The sequence below is a fragment of the Rutidosis leptorrhynchoides genome, chromosome 3, assembly GCF_046630445.1.
Source record: "Rutidosis leptorrhynchoides isolate AG116_Rl617_1_P2 chromosome 3, CSIRO_AGI_Rlap_v1, whole genome shotgun sequence".
Taxonomy (NCBI): Eukaryota; Viridiplantae; Streptophyta; class Magnoliopsida; order Asterales; family Asteraceae; genus Rutidosis; species Rutidosis leptorrhynchoides.
In genome coordinates this window covers 55,174,512-55,193,482 of record NC_092335.1, presented here as the reverse complement: position 1 = coordinate 55,193,482, position 18,971 = coordinate 55,174,512, and the positions used below count along the sequence as shown (strand labels likewise).

The 18,971-nt window shown below is 35.9% G+C and overlaps 1 protein-coding gene across 1 annotated transcript; it reads left to right on the top strand.

Moving 5' to 3' along the window:
* The first annotated feature begins 6,703 nt into the window (after window positions 1-6,703).
* LOC139899639 (callose synthase 3) lies at window positions 6,704-18,099 on the top strand. Its single transcript, XM_071882492.1, has 40 exons — window positions 6,704-6,810; window positions 6,933-7,198; window positions 7,811-7,911; window positions 8,002-8,126; window positions 8,445-8,538; window positions 8,668-8,778; window positions 8,868-8,984; window positions 9,160-9,252; window positions 9,368-9,459; window positions 9,551-9,677; window positions 9,916-10,053; window positions 10,141-10,217; window positions 10,297-10,390; window positions 10,486-10,608; window positions 10,695-10,812; window positions 10,928-11,262; window positions 11,384-11,436; window positions 11,520-11,580; window positions 11,695-11,776; window positions 11,868-11,917; window positions 12,000-12,086; window positions 12,195-12,332; window positions 12,438-12,532; window positions 12,652-12,736; window positions 12,845-13,005; window positions 13,145-13,268; window positions 13,384-13,478; window positions 13,565-13,667; window positions 13,746-13,897; window positions 13,988-14,097; window positions 14,190-14,315; window positions 14,400-14,468; window positions 14,566-14,903; window positions 14,976-15,095; window positions 15,181-15,496; window positions 15,579-15,808; window positions 15,891-16,694; window positions 16,780-16,830; window positions 17,325-17,510; window positions 17,684-18,099. Exons 2-40 carry the CDS (start codon window positions 6,997-6,999, stop codon window positions 17,930-17,932), a joined length of 5,832 nt encoding a protein of 1,943 aa, XP_071738593.1. The 5' UTR covers window positions 6,704-6,810; window positions 6,933-6,996; the 3' UTR covers window positions 17,933-18,099.
* Window positions 18,100-18,971: the final 872 nt, after the last annotated feature.

The window sequence follows — 18,971 nt, the reverse complement described above, 5'->3', positions numbered from 1 at the left end:
TTAACAGACTATAATGCGTATGCTCAAGTGATCCCTGCCAAAATTTTCCCTGGATCACCTCATATTCCTCATGTAGTAACATTGGGACTTCTGCATGATTTACCTCAATATAATCACACTGGCATGGCGTCATTATATTGTACTAAATCATACGTTCATTCCAATATCATTCCATATGGTTAATGTAACGTGATCACTTCCAGTTCCACTCAATTTCGTCTAACGGTGCTTTATCTATGCTATCTCAAAACAGAATCTACATAATTAATCTCACAGTTTCTCGATGTAGGAGCATAGGTTCTGTAGGTCATGCATCAATGCCTAAATGTCTCGAAATTTCTTCAAAATGTTCGGGTTCAGGTAATGTCATTAGGTTCCTTTCTAGAATTTCAATCTGGGTCTCGTGTCGAGTTGTACGTGTAGCAAGTAGTAATACGATATGTTTTGAGGCGACTCCCAAGTCTTTGGGTATGGCTGAGCATCAGTAGAAGACACTATGACCTTGTGAAAGGGGATGCCTTCCCGACTTCTCCATTGTCTAGGAGTGTTAGGGACCTAAGTCCATAAGTGTCGTTAGATCGTCGAGTAGTGGTGAAGAATGAAGGAGATAAGTGAAGGTCATGAAAACGCACATGATGCAAATCAACTTGTGGAAACTGAATATCCTCTCAATGTTCATACGATGTACGTGGCTAATTAGAGTGAGCTCGAGATGCAGTTACTCCGACAAGTCTTCACATATCTCCTCCTCCGAGGATCAACTTTAGTGGGCACTCCTTCTAGATTGCGTGAAGTAATGTTTCGATCTCTGGAACGATGGAACAGTAGTAACAGGTGGATTACACTACTAGTTCTTGGGGTTAGACGAGTGGGAAAGTAGTTCAGAAAAATATCTGAACTGGGAAGGATAAGTTCTCCACGTCGGTACAGCGAATTGTAGGCATGTAGCAAGAGCGTAATCAGGCATAATGACTACAGCAGCCTAGATCGTCTACGGCAGTACATAGCATGGCAATAGTAACAGTATCATACCGAAGTAACATGCTAAGAGCATATAGTAGCATGCAGTAGCGAGAATAAGCAAAAGCATACAACAAGTTTACATAGCAGTAAAAGGAAACGGTAGCATGCCGCAAGTTCATACAGCAGTAGAAGTAAGCAGTAGCATGCAGTAGTAGTAAGCAGTAACATGCAGTAATATAACACAGTAGCATGCAGCAGGTTCTGCAGAAACAAGTAAACTAGCAAGTTGTAGAGTAGTCCTATTAGTGAATCCTACTCGGTCCGGTCTAGACTCACTAATGCAACCTAATTCCCTACAACCAATGCTCTGATACCAAATGTGATGCCCCGTACAAAACCATCGTGTACGGATCACCAACAACAGGATTATTACAAGGTCAAACACTATATGCTGTTTGAAAACCAGTTTAGCATTCATGAAAATATAGCGTTTTACAAAAGATAACGTGCTTCCTATGAATAGAAGCATAAACATAGTACGTGACCCCAAGGTCGTTACAAAGCCATTGTTTGAAAATAACGTAAGCTACGAATGCAAAATAAAAGTTCCATGATTGAGACATCTCTAAGTAGTGCAGCGGAAGTCTAACACAGCAAGTCTAATACACCAAGACAGCAAGTATAACAGCGGAAGCAACAACGTCTAAACACCTGAGAAAATACATGCTTAAAAAGTCAACACGAATGTTGGTGAGCTATAGTTTGTTTGTAATCAGTAATGTAATGTAGGCCACGTGATTTCAGTGCTTTAACCAGTAGTTTAAATCAGTAATTCAAATCAGTATGATAAAGTATATGCTTATCCGTGGGCACCCGGTAACTAACTTAACGTAATAATAATACCCCCTAAAAGTGCACTTGGTGAGTGCGTATGTTCATGAAGTATTAAACACCCGTTAAATGCTAGCGCTACTAGCCCGAGTGGGGATGTCAAACCCTATGGATCCATATCTAAGATTCGCGTTCACCGGTTCAAAGACCAATGACTAAACGTTACCGAGCTAAGGGGAAAGTTTATGCTGTTGTATAACCCACACATATATAAAGTTTAAGTACTCGTGCCTAGTATGTAAAACGTAAAATGCGCATGTATTCTCAGTTCCCAAAATAGTTAAAGTAAAAAGGGATGCTATAACTCACAGTGAAAAGTAGTAAAAGTCGATACGCGGGAATAGTAAGCAAGTGGTTGGTCCGAAAGGTCCTCAACCTAAGTCAAAAGTTACTAAGTCAGTAAATCGTTCCCAAAGGTTTAAAAGTATGTAAATTAGGTCTTAAGTATCATCATCATTCATCATTTATCAAAAAGGGTAAAGTAAGTTTCAATCAAGAATAGAGTTTGAAATAAAGGCTGACTTCGTTCAGTCGCCACGACCTCTATACAAACTGAAATGAGGTGGGACCAGTGGCCATGGCTCCGTATATGAGTCCCCTAGAGGCTGAACAATTTCCAGAACCAAACTCGTCTTTGTTTGACCGTGGCGACGGTTTAAGTGCGAGTAGGTCAGAAATTTTAGCACAACGTTAAAAGGGTGTAGTGACTTTCGGATGGCCATAAATCCTAAACCGTAACTCGGATTAAGACGAGGTCTAAATGGAAAATCATCTACTCAAACCGAACTAGCTGGAAATCAAATTTTCCAGTAGCCCAGGTTACTTATCAGTTCTAGAAACAGTAAGTAAAGGTGTTCCGGTGGGTTCTTGGTGCTTGATGCTCATCACGGTTCTCATCCTTGATGCGTATAGCTTCGAGTGTACAACTCGTTGATGTGTTTGCATCATCTTAACCAAGTTTTGACCATCATAACACTAGTGTAAGTCTAAGATATGTAGCACAACTCACTTAAGAGTTGTAAGTAGTTTGATGAACCAAAGTTACATCAAGATCTTAGATCCGACACATACATGCGTTCTAATAGTAATAACACAACAACAACAACAACAACAACAACAACAACAATACCCAATCCCATATGAGTGGGGTATAGGGGAGGTGGGATGTAGACAATCCTTCCTCTATCATATAATAAAGAGAAATCATTTCTCCACCCTGGGTTAAACACTCACAAGAGCGAAAAAAGTCCTCCCTCTCTCTATTCGACGGGTAGAGAGATTGTTTTCAAGGGGACCTCCGGCCAAAAAGATAGGAAAAAAAAAAGAAAGTAGAATAAGCATGAAATAAATAGATAAAAAATAGTAATAATACAATAAAAAATAAAATAAACAGAGACGCCATGAAAATGGTAGAATCAAATTTTCATAGGTTTTACGTCGTGCCTGGAGTTCAATTTTGGCTCTAAGCGGCAGTCAAGTCGCCAATAGATCGACGCTTGCTAAAGTCTCGCTTAACAGACCCGTGTATGGAAAAAAAAGTAACTATATATATATATATATATATATATATATATATATATATATATATATATATATATATATATCACGTACCTTATACAGCTGTGCGGGGCCCAAGACAAATAGAGAAATGCTACATTAAAAAAAAAACATATATGACCACCAATCAACAACCAGAAACACACAAAAACATACATATCAACAAAACAAAAACTACATACAAACATCCATACATCCGCATAAGCATACATACATACATACATAAATCAGTACCTAAACAAAACATACAACAAACATACATGAAACAAACATGCGTTCTAATAGTAATATTAAGCCAAAAACTTGAAAGTAAACTAAATAAACAAGATCTTAAGTTGTAGAACTTAGATCTTAGCTAGATCTTAAAGATCCTAGACTAGAAAGTCTAGATCTAGTGTTCTTAAGTTAGATCCTAAGTTACAAAACTTGGATCTACACTTTAATGAAATCATAAGTTATGAAACTTAGATTTTTATCTTGTAAAATGTATATATAAGCTTATAAGCTCTTGTTTACAACAAAATTAGAAGACCATAAGCTATATAAACTTAGATCCAACATAAGTGTTTGAAGTTATAACTATAAAGTTATACTTCCATGTTCTTGAACTTATAAAGTTAACTTTAGTTTCAAGAAATATGAGATCAAGATTAACTAGTAATACTTGACCAAATTAACAACATCACAACTTTAAAGTACTTACAAAAGAAAGAATTAAACTAAAGTTACAAGTATTATGTTCATGTTTGTTTCATACTTAAGAAGATTCAAATCAAAGTTTGGATCTTAGTATTTAAGTCTACAAAACATGAACACATGTATGATAATGAAACTTATGAACTTTTAGATCTTTAAAATATTTAAGTGTAGAACCATAAACTAACAAGTTTAGATCCTTGTTCTTGGTTCTTCATCAAACAAAGGATGGAAGTAACCAAGATTTCATGAAGATACAAGTTAGAAAACTTGATCTTTAACAACAACAAACAACAAGTAACAAACAACAAGTAACAAACAACAACAAGAAGTAAGCGAGATGATGATGATTGTAAACGGTTTTGGGACAAGAAAAAGGAAGAAGAATAAGGTTTATTACTTACCAAGTTTTGAGAGAAAAAGATGAGAGAAAGTTGAGAGAAAGTGTAAGTATCCGTGTGTGAAGAAATGAGGTAGTAACACTTGTAAATATGTAACAAAAATTTGAAAAAAGAACTCCCTTTCACATGCTTATGGTGGACGGTTTAGATGGTTAAAAAGGGAAAGTCAAAAGCTCACTTTCAAGTGTGGGAGAATGGTGTAAGCTTAGAATGATATTAAAGTTAAATGTATGGGAAAGAGTTCTAGCATGTTTGTAAGGTTTTGTCTCCAACTTAAGTTAATTAATCCATGTTTAAATTTAATAAGTTACTAGCTTAATGATGGGCTAACTAGTCCATTAAGTGTGTAGGGTGGGCTTTCAAGTCCATATAATAAAAGCCAAAGTCCAAGCAACCAACAAATAAATAAAAAGTCCAAGTAATTAACTACTAACATTAGTTAATTAAAAATGATTAATAATAATTAATCATGAATGTAAATAATATTCGAAATATTATTCGTGAAAAGCGTGTGTCACAAAGACAAGTCGGACCATGGAAAGTCAATTACGGTGTTAAGTCCATTACGGTAACTAGTAAACATTAGTAAACACTAAGCTCAATTAAATAAGCCCTTAAGCCTAGTAATTGTTATAATAAATAACAATCAAGTTTACGCAGTCATAATATTCCAATTACGATAAAAGTTTAACGTGTACCAAGTACGTATCTCGTTTAAAACGATAAGTGACACTAACGGTCGTAAAAGCATTCGAGGATCGAGTTAAGTGATTACACACTTAATAGCACGTTGTAAGATATTAACGAAAGTAATTTATCATGATTAAAGATCCCAGAGCATAAGCTAGCTTAGTACGTATAAATACGCAGTTTCGTGAAAGCACAAAGCACAAAGCAAGTCAAAAAAACCGGGTCGTTACACTCCGTATATACATCTACATCTTTATTTTATATTAAATCTTTATTTGAGAACAATTTATAGAAAATCATTAAAAATTATTTCATGGAATGTTAAATTTATATAACATATATTCACATTTAGAAGATGTCCATTTTAGTAATATTACACAATAAGTTATGAAGTGATCTGATTTTTCCAAACATTCAAAAAAATGATTATCTAATTATTGCAATATCAAACAACATAATCAAATCCAAACACCATTTATCAAAAACACGTTTTGTTACATCTGATTATCTGATTATAATTATTTAAACCGCATAATCAATTTTGAAAACGCAAATCCAAACACCCCCTAAATTAGACACTAAACGATTTATCCTATTTTGACTTTAGTGTTAAATTTCATGTCTTGAAAGACACTGAAATTAAACACCGAGTTTGGTGTCTTAACTCCTAGTGCTTTTATAAAAACGATCATTCATGAAAAATTACTAACCGATAAAATGAAAATAAAAATAAACACATAGAAATAAAATAAAAAGTACTCGTATACGATACCGTACTATTTTAGATATTACTATTACTATTACTATTACTATTACTATTACTTTACTAATATAACTAATAGACAAAATTTATCTTATTAGTTATGAATAGTACTATTTAACTTTTTATTTTTCACACATCTAACCCCCATAACTTTGATTAAAATACAAATCGAACCTCCCATTTTATATCTATATTCTATTTTTCATTTTCCACACACCTAACTCCCTAACTTTGATTAAAATACAAATCGAACCCCTCATTTTATACCTATATTCTAAAATATTATTTATCCCATTACTAACACCAAAAATACTGAATAATAATAACACCCACCACGTTACTACTGTGCTACATTTTTTTTTTGTTTCTTTTTTTTTTGTCTCTAACGATAAAAATAAGCAACTTTCGTAAAAGTAACAACCCTTCAATGCTACCAAAAAATATCGAAAAACATTCTTTTTTACAAAATAGATCAAGACTTTTTTTTAACTCGCATTTAAAACGAAGACCCGGCGCGAAGCGAGGGCTCTACAACTAGTTCAAAATTAAAATGTATTTCAAGGTACGGCTGTAAACTTGAGGCAAATGGTAAAAATTTATTCAAGAACCAAGTCGGTGACCGTACAGTCACCAACAGTAAATTACAAATTTAATTTTATATTTATTTATTTTCTTTTGGCTCCAATTCAATTTCTCTCTCTGCTTTTCTTTCTTTTGAAGTAGCTTAAAGTTGCAGTACACACTCTCCCATCCCACCCCTCCATAATCTCACTACTTTTCCCTTTTTCTCTCTCCTAGGGTTTGCTCCATTATTCCAATCAAATCCACACTAACCTTGCTTACTCAAATGTAAGTAAAACTCACCATTACTACGCATTAATTTCATCTTATTTTGCAATTTTTTCGTGTGTTTGTTTTCTTCTGTGTGTTGCTTTATTGCATGTTTGTCATCTTCCTTGCTTTTGAACCAGATTTGAAGTTTAATGTTGGAGTGTGGTTACTGTATTTGAGCCGGTGATTTGAACGTGACGGAAAATGACGACAAGAGGCGGAGGAAGTGGTTCGTCGGATCAACCGCCGCCGCCGCAGCGGCGGATCATGCGGACACAGACGGCTGGTAATCTCGGAGAATCGATATTTGACAGTGAAGTGGTGCCGTCTTCGCTAGAGGAAATTGCTCCCATTCTTCGTGTGGCTAATGAAGTTGAGCCAAGTAACCCCAGGGTTGCTTATCTTTGTAAGTACAGTTCTGCTAATATCTGTTAACAATGCTGTATGTATGTGTCTGTTAATATCGTGACTGTATGCTAAATATGAGTAAGTTGTTTTGGTGAATTAGGGCAATTATCAATTATTTTGGCCTTTTAGATGTAGACCATTATTAATTTGTTATCAGTTTTAATCGTTACTACCTTGAGTTATTGTGGATACATCTATATCTATACTTCTAGATAGCAGCTGCAAACTTTGTGGTTTATATGCAGCTGCAAAACTTTCTGGCTTATGAAAATTCATAAGAAAATTAGGGTTGTAAAATCACTAATTGGGGAGTAATCGATCTGGACCTTGGAGGGAGTAATTGCCGAATAATCACCGAGTTACATTGCGTCGAGTAATCCCTAGTTCTGCAACATTAATAATGCAACACTGATAAGAGTCATACACTATTGGAATTGGAAATTGTTAAGGTTCAGAATGTGTGTATATATAGAAATATTATATGACTTTGAAGTTAATTGGTGATGATTATATTATAATATTGGTTGCAGAAAAGGTGGATTGTTAGTATATGCACTATTTTGTGGTTTTTTTTGTCATGTCTGATATTATAAAATTGGTTTTGCTCCAGGCCGGTTTTATGCATTTGAAAAAGCTCATAGGTTGGATCCTACTTCTAGTGGACGTGGTGTGCGTCAATTCAAAACTGCCCTTCTTCAGCGGCTTGAAAGGGTAACTATTCTTTAAATGGTGATTTTGGTTGGTGGTAAATAACTTTAGTGACGCTCACTCATTGATGAATCATATACTGAACTTAATTAGGAAAATGATCCAACCTTGATGGGGAGGATGAAAAAAAGTGACGCACGTGAAATGCAGAGCTTTTACCGACATTACTACTCTAAGTACATCCAAGCTTTGCAAAGTGCTGCTGACAAGGCGGACCGGTGAGTATTTTAAGATTTGAAGTGCTATTCATTCACTATATTAATTATTATTATTATTACAGTTTTTTTTTTTTTTTTTTTTTTGGAGGTCCTCTCGGAAGCAATCTCTCTACTTTGGAGTAGAGAGGAGGATGACTTCCTCTCTCGGTGGGTGGAGAATTTTTTCTCAACTCGTGGTTAGAGGGACGACTTCTCTTCTATTCTAGGGTAGAGGAAGGATTGTCTACATCTCACCTCCCCCATACCTCGCATGCGCGGGATTGGGTATTGTTGTTGTTGTTGTATTTATATTTATGTTTATATGCTATTTTAAATCAGAGCACAACTTACGAAAGCATACCAGACTGCTAATGTTCTGTTTGAGGTTTTAAAGGCTGTTAATCAGACACAAGCAGTGGAAGTTGACCGCGAGGTCAGTATAGAACATATTTTCTATGTTTTTTTCTTGAATAATATATTTTTAAATTGTTCTTATGATTTTTTCATACTCTTCTGATTTTATGGCTAGTGCGAATTGTAAATGCTAAACACTGTCTTACAGATCCTGGAAACACACGATAAAGTTGCACAGAAGACAGAAATCTATCTCCCGTACAATATACTGCCTCTCGATCCTGACAGTGCCAATCAAGCCATTATGAAATACCCAGAGGTACACTTTGAAGTTCTATGTAATCTTGTTTTTCTATACATTCATTATAATTTGATAGTTCTCTTTAACATTGCTCACTTGGTTCGCAGATTCAAGCTGCTGTTGTTGCTCTTCGTAACACGAGGGGTCTTCCATGGCCCAGGGAATACAAAAAGAAAAATGAAGAGGACATTCTTGATTGGCTTCAAGCTATGTTTGGGTTTCAGGTAAGATATCTTTATATATGATTTTGTTATATAGTGTTCGCAACAGAAATATGACTACTGTTAGCAAGCTGACATGAACAATGACGTTAAAAGGAACACATGAATAATAGTTATTTTTATTTTGTAAAGTTGTGCTTTAAGCACATAACTATTGATTGAACGTTGTCAATTGCAGAAAGATAATGTGGCAAATCAACGGGAGCATCTGATTTTGTTGCTTGCAAATGTTCATATCCGGCAAATACCAAAACCTGATCATCAGCCCAAGGTGACTTCTTTTGTTTACAAATAAATAATGCTCATAAGAGCCAATACTTGCTTTAATTTTTGCTTATTCTGACTCATGTTTCTTTCTTTTTCGTTTTGTATGTCGGTTTCAATAGTTGGATGAGCGTGCATTAAACGAGGTGATGAAGAAACTTTTCAAGAACTACAAGAAATGGTGCAAGTACTTGGACCGTAAAAGTAGTCTCTGGTGAGGTTTAAGTCCATTCTTGTATGTAATTCTGTTTTATTTTAGATATCATTTTGTTGTACTCATTTTGTTTCTTTTGTGCTTACAATAGGTTGCCGACAATTCAACAAGAAGTTCAACAACGTAAATTATTGTATATGGGTTTATATCTTCTTATCTGGGGCGAGGCTGCAAACTTGAGATTCATGCCTGAGTGCCTCTGTTACATCTATCATCATGTATGCTTTCTCTTGCACAAGATGTTAACGTCTTCTTATAACTGCACATGGTTACACATTTTGTTATCGTGATGTGTGGACATATCATGTATGTCAAGTTGGCCCATATAAATATCACGTTAGGCAATATGGTCCAACTATCTTGGTTTCTACTTATTTATGATATACTCACAGATTTTTGTAAACTATTGTTATGATTAATAATATTAATGGCATTATTGGTTTTGATACTTAATAGATGGCTTTTGAACTTTATGGTATGCTGGCTGGTAATGTGAGTCCGATGACTGGTGAGAACGTAAAACCAGCGTATGGAGGAGATGAGGAGGCTTTTTTGACTAAAGTGGTTACTCCTATTTATGATGTGATAGCAAAGGTACTAAAACGCCATCTGTCTTACCATTAGTTGGAAATTTCTTTTTTATGTAGTGCCATTTATTCTTTCATCCCCACTATTTGATAGGAAGCTAACTGGAGCAAAGTAGGGAAATCGAAACATTCGCAATGGAGAAATTATGACGATATAAATGAGTATTTCTGGTATGATCTTCTTGTGGTTTGGAGTTACTGTGTACTCATGTTACTTAATATTATGACTAAGATTTCCCTGTACATTTAGGTCGGTAGATTGTTTCCGGTTAGGTTGGCCAATGCGTGCTGATGCTGATTTTTTCCTTGAGCCTGTGAAATCTCGTGAATCTGAGAAAAACGGGGTAAGCTATAACAGTGATGCATTTTTTTTATATTGTTTCATATTCTGAAGTCAAGGGTTCGTTTATTTAAAATGTCGGATGGTTTTGACATCCAGGATAGCAAACCAGCTGTAAGAAACAGACGGGCTGCTAAAGTCAATTTTGTCGAGATTCGATCATATTGGCATGTTTTTAGAAGCTTCGACAGAATGTGGAGTTTCTTCATATTGTGCTTACAGGTAACTTTTGTTGCATTCAATACTTTTATGAATATCTAGAAAGAATGATAATCACCACCACTGTTAACATTTTGTTTCTATTTAAGGCTATGATTATTGTTGCTTGGAATGGGGATGGAAACCCGACCAAAGTCTTTGATTCTGCTGTTTTTAAAAAAGTACTGAGTATCTTTATAACTGCTTCAATATTGAAGCTCAGTCAAGGTAGATATACCACCCATATTTCATTATCTTTAAATTTAGTCAGATATAATTGCAACTTCTAAGTAGTAACCAGTAAGCAACAGATTGTAATTTTTAATCTTATTTTGTTTCACAGCATGTCTTGACGTGGTATTTAATTGGAAGGCAAGGCATTGCATGCCATTTTATGTGAAGTTAAGATACCTTTTGAAGGTTGTATCAGCTGCTGCATGGGTTGTAATCTTACCCGTTACATATGCGTATTCATCACAAGATCCAGCTGGATTTGCTCAAACAATTAAAGGTTGGTTTGGAAATGGGTCAAGTTCCCCATCTTTGTTCATAGTGGCTGTAGTTGCCTACTTGTCACCCAACATGCTTGCTGCCGTGCTGTTTTTATTTCCCTTTATACGACGTTACCTTGAAAGTTCAGATTACAGAATTGTCATGCTTATGATGTGGTGGTCTCAGGTGCGGACACTAAAATAACATTTGCATTTATTTATTTATTTATTTAATTATTTATTTCTTTTGAGGTCTATAACTTGATTATATGTTAATGAAACTTCTGACAATGAATGAGTTTTGACAGCCCCGGCTTTATGTTGGAAGGGGAATGCACGAGAGCACATTTTCTCTTTTCAAGTACGATACATGAAGATTAATTTATATATGGTTAGCTGAAAGTGACTTTGTTCTAATGTGATACTATTATTATCAAATTTTAGGTACACAACCTTTTGGATCCTCCTCATTATTACAAAGCTGGCTTTCAGTTACTATTTGGAGGTTTTGCTCTCAACTGCACTTCAATTTTCTAAGGATGTTTCCCCAGTTTCATGTACTATATTTTACTCATACCATATATTTTTAAGCATTGGCACTTGCAAACTATCACTGCAGATAAAGCCACTCGTGGGTCCTACAAAAACAATTATGAATGTTCATGTCAATTCTTACGCATGGCATGAGTTCTTCCCCCGGGGTAATAATGATATTTATGTAGAAGTGAAAGATCCAAATCCTTTTTTTCCTTCCCTTTTTGTTTTCTGAAACTGAGTTATGTCGTTTTGCAGCAAGGAACAATATTGGCGTGGTGGTCGTTCTCTGGGCTCCAATAATTCTTGTAGGTTTCATGTCTTCATTTAGTTACAACGTTAAATTCAACTTTTTTTGCTTAGCTGTTATATCTCACATAATGTATACAGGTTTACTTTATGGATACCCAAATCTGGTATGCTATATTCTCTACTTTATTTGGAGGTATTTATGGGGCGTTCCGTCGTCTTGGAGAGGTTTGTTGTCTTTTATCTCTTATATCTCATTGTACATCGATTTGAAAAGGGACATCTCTCACTTTAATGAGTTATGATCTACAAAGTGTATTGTCTGTATGTCTGTAGATTCGAACACTTGGAATGTTGCGGTCTCGTTTTGAGTCGTTACCTGGCGCGTTCAATGGTTGCTTGATTCCACCGGAGAAAAGTGATCAGGTGAAAAAGAAAGGAATTACAGCAACATTTTCTCGTAATTATGATGCGGTGAGTTAAGGACTATAAATATATGGACATAAAATCAAATGTCACGTTCATATTTTAAAGGATGGTGTTATATATTAGTTGACTCTGTGCTTCTTATTGCTGCAGGTCCTGCCCCATAAAGGGAAAGAAGCTGCACGATTTGCTCAGTTATGGAACAAAATTATCACAAGTTTCCGAGAGGAAGATCTTATTAATAACAGGTAACTATTATTATGTTTTGTTTGGTTGAATAGTTCATGTTCTTGAAAAGTTTTTGCGTGCTGCTGTCACGTTTTGCTGCATAAAGTCGTGTTTAATAAAAAGCTGTTTGTGGTTGTAGGGAAATGAACCTTTTGCTTGTTCCGTATTGGGCAGACAGAGACTTGGAGCTAATACAGTGGCCTCCTTTTCTGTTGGCTAGCATGGTACCTGAAGTTTCAGCATGCTATATCTTTATTTCTTTCCGAATAATTTTCAAAAATGATACTTGTAGAATTTTAAGGAAATGTGTTTATTTATTTATTACCGGACAGATCCCTATTGCATTGGATATGGCGAAAGACAGCAATGGCAAAGATCGTGAGCTGAAAAAGAGGATTGAGGCTGACAGCTATATGTCATGCGCTGTTCGTGAATGCTACGCTTCATTCCGCAATATAATTAAGTATTTGGTTCGTGGCGAACGTGAGAATAGGTACGCCCACTTGTAGTTTTTTTACATAAACGTTATTCAGATATTATTTAACAAGTCTTGATCACGAAGAAATTTCTTTAGGGATGCATTTATCGATTTTCCACTTGTCTGTTACAATATATATGGTTTCTTGTGTCAGGATTATCACTGAAATATTTAAAGTGGTTGACGAACACATTGATGCTGGAGATTTGGTGAAAGAGTTTAAAATGAGTGCTCTCCCAACTCTCTATGACCATGTTGTCAGGCTCATCAATTACTTGGTACGTATTTTTTTTTTTTTTGAACGGCAAGCTACTTGGTACGTATTTCAGTTGCTTGCCAAAACAAATCTTCCTGGTCCCTAAGCTAACACAATTTGTGGCTTGTTGTGCACAGTTAACAAATAAGGAGGAGGATCGGGATCAAGTTGTTATTCTTTTCCAGGATATGCACGAGGTTGTGACAAGAGACATAATGGAGGATCAGTATAAGTAAAATCCTTTTCCTGAAACTATTTCTAGATGTATGATTCATCTTGTATCATTTCTTACGTGGTGTTTTAATTTCTTTTGTATAGTTTCGATGGGCAAGGGAACGAAATCGATGAACAGTACCAGTTATTTGCAACTAAAGGAGCAATTCTGTTCCCCACCCCAGAATCTGAAGCTTGGAAAGAGAAAGTAATTTCAACAAAAAAGATTTTTTTATTTTAATTTTATAGTTTTGGTTTATTCTTCTTAAATGCTGTTCTTTTGCAGATCAATAGGCTATACTTGCTTCTTACAGTGAAGGAGTCTGCCATGGATGTCCCCTCAAACTTGGAAGCTAGAAGGCGAATATCCTTCTTCTCTAATTCCTTATTTATGGACATGCCATCTGCCCCCAAAGTTCGCAATATGCTTTCATTCTCGTAAGTCCTTCAATTGGAGTCCTTAAAATAGAACTTCTATGTTTTTATAATACACTATTGCAATGTATCATGTTTGTTTTATGTTTATAGTGTACTCACGCCTTATTACACGGAGGAGGTTCTCTTTTCGTTGCATGATTTGGAAGTTCAGAACGAGGATGGTGTATCAGTCCTCTTCTATTTGCAAAAGATATTCCCAGGTTTGTCATATTCTGTCTGCTTTACGCACACGAATATATGTGTGTGTTTGCCTCTATATAAATAAATATTTCTGACTGGTAATGATCTACAGATGAGTGGAACAACTTTCTCGAGAGAATGAATTGCCACAGTGAAGATGATCTAAAAGGAAATGACGAATTAGAGGATCAGCTACGTCAATGGGCATCTTATAGAGGACAAACTTTGACCAAGACTGGTATAATCTGACCCGAGTTTGACTACATATCGTCCTGTGCATCTTATCTATTTAATATGATTAACTCATAGTAGTTTATGCCAGTTAGGGGAATGATGTATTATCGTAAAGCCTTGGAGCTTCAGGCTTTTCTTGATATGGCTAAAGACGAAGGTATATTTTCCTAAATTATACTTTCTAATTATTAATTGATGTTTGAAAGTAATAGAAAATGATTCCGTGTTGTGTTATTTTACCTTGGTTTCACCAGATCTGATGGAAGGATACAAGGCGATTGAATTGAATGAGGATCAGATGAAAGGAGAAAGGTCATTGTGGGCCCAGTGTCAAGCAGTAGCAGATATGAAATTTACATATGTCGTGTCATGTCAACAATATGGTATTCAAAAGCGTTCAGGGGATCTTCGTGCACAAAATGTTTTGAGGCTTATGACAGAGTACCCATCTCTGCGTGTAGCTTACATTGATGAGGTCGAGGAGCCTAGCAAAGATACAACTAAGAAAGTAAACAACAAGGTTTATTACTCTGCTCTAGTCAAAGCCATGCCTAATTCCAATGCTTCTGAGACTGGCCAAAACTTGGATCAGGTAAAAACTTGTTTTTTTGCTGTTAATAATTTAAGATTTTGAACATAATAATAATTGAATAATATTGTGCAGGTTATATATAAGATAAAGTTGCCTGGACCTGCAATATTGGGAGAAGGAAAGCCAGAGAATCAGAACCATGCTATCATCTTTACACGTGGAGAGGGCTTGCAGACGATCGACATGAATCAAGTATGTTATTGAACTTCTACTTTATATTTATGTATGATCTATGATTGGATAATAATATGCCTCAACTTGTAACATTCTTTTATAGGACAATTACATGGAAGAGGCCTTGAAAATGCGGAACTTGCTTCAAGAATTTCTTAAAAAACACGATGATGTGAGATACCCTACAATTTTGGGACTTCGGGAACATATCTTCACTGGAAGTGTTTCATCTCTTGCGTGGTTCATGTCTAATCAAGAAACCAGTTTTGTCACCATTGGTCAAAGATTGTTAGCCAACCCTTTGAAGGTTCGATTTCACTATGGTCATCCAGATGTGTTTGATAGGCTGTTTCACCTTACAAGAGGGGGCGTGAGCAAAGCCTCCAAGATCATTAATCTAAGCGAGGACATATTTGCTGGTATTTTTTGATCTCTTACGTCTTATAATTAATGTTCATTTTTCTTATTGCATTACCTTAATGTTACATTCTTTGTGTACAGGTTTTAATTCTACACTCCGCGAAGGCAATGTCACACATCACGAATACATACAAGTTGGTAAAGGGAGGGATGTCGGTTTAAATCAAATATCCTTGTTTGAGGCTAAAATAGCCAATGGAAATGGGGAACAAACGCTTAGTCGTGACCTTTACAGGCTTGGACATCGTTTTGACTTTTTCAGGATGCTGTCATGTTACTTCACTACGATCGGTTTCTACTTTAGTACCCTGGTAAATTGCTTGCTCAAATTATTGTTATAGTGTAATACTTACTTTATTATACTTTTTGCTCATTACACTTTTCGTTTTGCAGATCACTGTACTGACTGTGTACGTGTTCCTTTACGGACGTTTATATCTTGTTCTTAGTGGACTTGAGAAGGGACTCGCTTCGTCACCTGCCATTCGGCATAATAAACCTCTTCAAGTGGCTCTCGCTTCACAATCTTTTGTGCAAATTGGATTCCTAATGGCTTTGCCTATGATGATGGAAATCGGTCTAGAACGAGGGTTCCGTACTGCATTAAGTGAATTCATTCTTATGCAATTGCAACTTGCTCCCGTTTTCTTCACATTTTCACTCGGAACAAAAACTCACTACTATGGTCGAACATTACTTCACGGAGGGGCAAAATACAGGGCAACGGGTCGTGGGTTCGTCGTATTTCACGCAAAGTTTGCCGAAAACTACCGTCTTTACTCTCGTAGTCATTTTGTCAAGGGGATCGAGCTCATGATTTTACTTGTTGTGTATCAAATATTCGGTGAGTCGTATAGAGGGGCGGTTGCGTATCTTTTGATCACGATCTCGATTTGGTTTATGGTCGGCACATGGCTATTTGCTCCTTTTTTGTTTAATCCGTCTGGTTTTGAGTGGCAAAAGATTGTGGATGATTGGTCTGATTGGAATAAGTGGATAAACAACCAGGGTGGTATTGGTGTTCCGCCGGAAAAGAGTTGGGAATCATGGTGGGAAGAGGAACAAGAACATTTACATTATTCTGGGAAACGTGGTACAATATTTGAGATATTGTTGGCGTTACGTTTTTTCATTTATCAGTATGGGCTTGTGTATCATTTGAGTATGACTCAGCGTGTTACGAATAAGAGTGTCCTGGTATGTGTTCTGTTGATTTCTTTTTTCTTCTGTTTTTTGTTACACTATAATTACTATGTTAAACCTAATTTTTAATGTGTCACAGGTTTACGCGATATCATGGGTGGTCATTTTTGCCATTTTGTTGGTGGTGAAGGTGAGTATTTACTTTGCTTTTGCCATTTTGGAATTTGAGGACGAATTTAGAGGAAGTTTTCACATGCTATTTTTATGTCCCAAACTAGTTTTGGCACATGTATAGTTCTTACAAACAATTTAAGACAAAATATCGGAACCTGTTATTAAATGACGCATGGCAAGCCGTTTTAGTGCCCTTTACCTAAGAATTAGAGTGTATAAATTTTATTGGACATGCTTTGGAAGCGTTTCAGGATACGTTTTTTAGTTAAAGCTGCTGAATTTAATGGTGTAATTTTTTCCAAAGTGGTATGCACGATTCCCCTAATTTGCCAACGTGGATGGTTATTTAAATATTCTACCACCAGTCAAGTACTGTTGTCATCTTCTTGAGTTATGAGTGATGAGTTGTTAGGGAGCGATTGTAATATGGATTATTGAAGGTGAACAGATATCTTAAAGATTATGCTTTCAGAAATATTGAGGACTAACTTTTCTTGTTTCAATCTTCAGGCTGTATCGTTTGGGCGGATGAAGTTTAGTGCAAAATTTCAACTTGTTTTTAGGCTTATTAAAGGGGCGATCTTCATCATGTTCGTCTCTATTCTGGTGATCTTGATTGCGCTCCCCCATATGACACTGCAAGACATCATCGTCTGCATTCTCGCCTTCATGCCAACTGGCTGGGGTTTACTTTTGGTCAGTAAAATACTTTCCTTTCTCTTTAAGTTGTTAGTTATGTGCTTCTTAAATTTTGAAACTCAAATATTATATTGTTGTATCTAGATATCTTTTTTATCATCAAAAAAATGTAAATGGGACTTGGAAAACAAGATAATGGAAAGTGTTTCATGTGGTTTTATGATTTTTAGATTGCACAAGCATGCAAACCGGTTGTGAAGTCAGCTGGATTCTGGGGATCGGTTAGGACACTTGCTCGTGGGTATGAGATAGTGATGGGTCTGCTGTTGTTCACCCCAGTTGCGTTTCTGGCATGGTTTCCTTTTGTTTCTGAATTTCAAACACGTATGCTGTTCAACCAAGCATTCAGCAGAGGTTTGCAAATATCTCGTATTCTTGGTGGCCATAGGAAAGATCGATCGGCTAGGAACAAAGAGTGATACTCTATTTAAATGTAGCAACTGTTTGAAGGGCCTTGTAGTGCTGTATTTTCGAATAGCTAGCTAGTTATCTGTAATCGCTTATTGAGAAATGAACACTTGTTAACTGTGTGATCCCATGGGCTTTTGGCTAATGTATCATTCTCTTCATTTAGAATATCTTATTATTGCTTTCGTGTTTCATCCTTTGAATGTTTCTTTATTATTATTTTGTTCTATGGCGGAAAACAGGTAACTACATAAATTTAGATTAAAGGATCAAATTGATACAACCGAGTCAGATTTACATTGAAATACAACCGAGTCAGATTTACATTGAAAGATCCAACGATCTTTTCTACAACCATTGACCTAGATCATAAACACGAACTGACGAACCAAAACAATGAACAATTGTACCAATACACACATCCAAATAAAACCAATGAAAATCAAACAATGAACAATTGATACATGCTTACTTGCTCCTTGTCTTGTCTCTGTTAATTATGTCTGCAATAAAAGAATGTGAAGGTCCCGAGGCAGGCAACAATTACGCTTCAAGCATCTATAATGAACTGCATACAGTTTTTCTCCTGATTGGCTTTTTACAGATGACAAAAATGGAGAAATTATATACACAATTCATTCAGACCATTGTATATGTAGTTCTGTATTTGCCAAAACACTACCAAACTCGAACAGTTTGATTCTCATGATCTGTTGAGGAATTGTGGCAAGGTAATCTATTAATTTAGGGTGTGTTTGTTTACCTCTTAATTGAATGGAAAATTGAAAAGGGCGGGTCCTCGAGGTTGATTGTTGTGGTCTTCGTTTGGTTTCTTTCCTTGTACTTCCATGTTTTTTCTCGATTTTTGTTTGATTAATTTGTTTGTAGTTTTTTTCGGGATATTAGGGAGGCTCGTTTATAGATAGTTTTTGTGTAGATTATTGTTTTTTAGGTGCGAGCTTCCCCATTTTCCTTATGTTATTTGTTTTCTCTGTTGAGGGCGTTTCCCTTTGAAAAATGACCTCATTTCTATATGAGTATTCGTTTTTT

Bases quoted from the DNA above. Each gene is read 5' to 3' on its own strand.
- LOC139899639 (XM_071882492.1), top strand. From the start codon at position 6,997: ATGACGACAAGAGGCGGAGGAAGTGGTTCGTCGGATCAACCGCCGCCG. The intron at 14,469-14,565 runs GTATATTTTCCT...TGGTTTCACCAG, and splicing joins TGATATGGCTAAAGACGAAG to ATCTGATGGAAGGATACAAG. The intron at 15,497-15,578 runs GTATTTTTTGAT...CTTTGTGTACAG, and splicing joins AAGCGAGGACATATTTGCTG to GTTTTAATTCTACACTCCGC.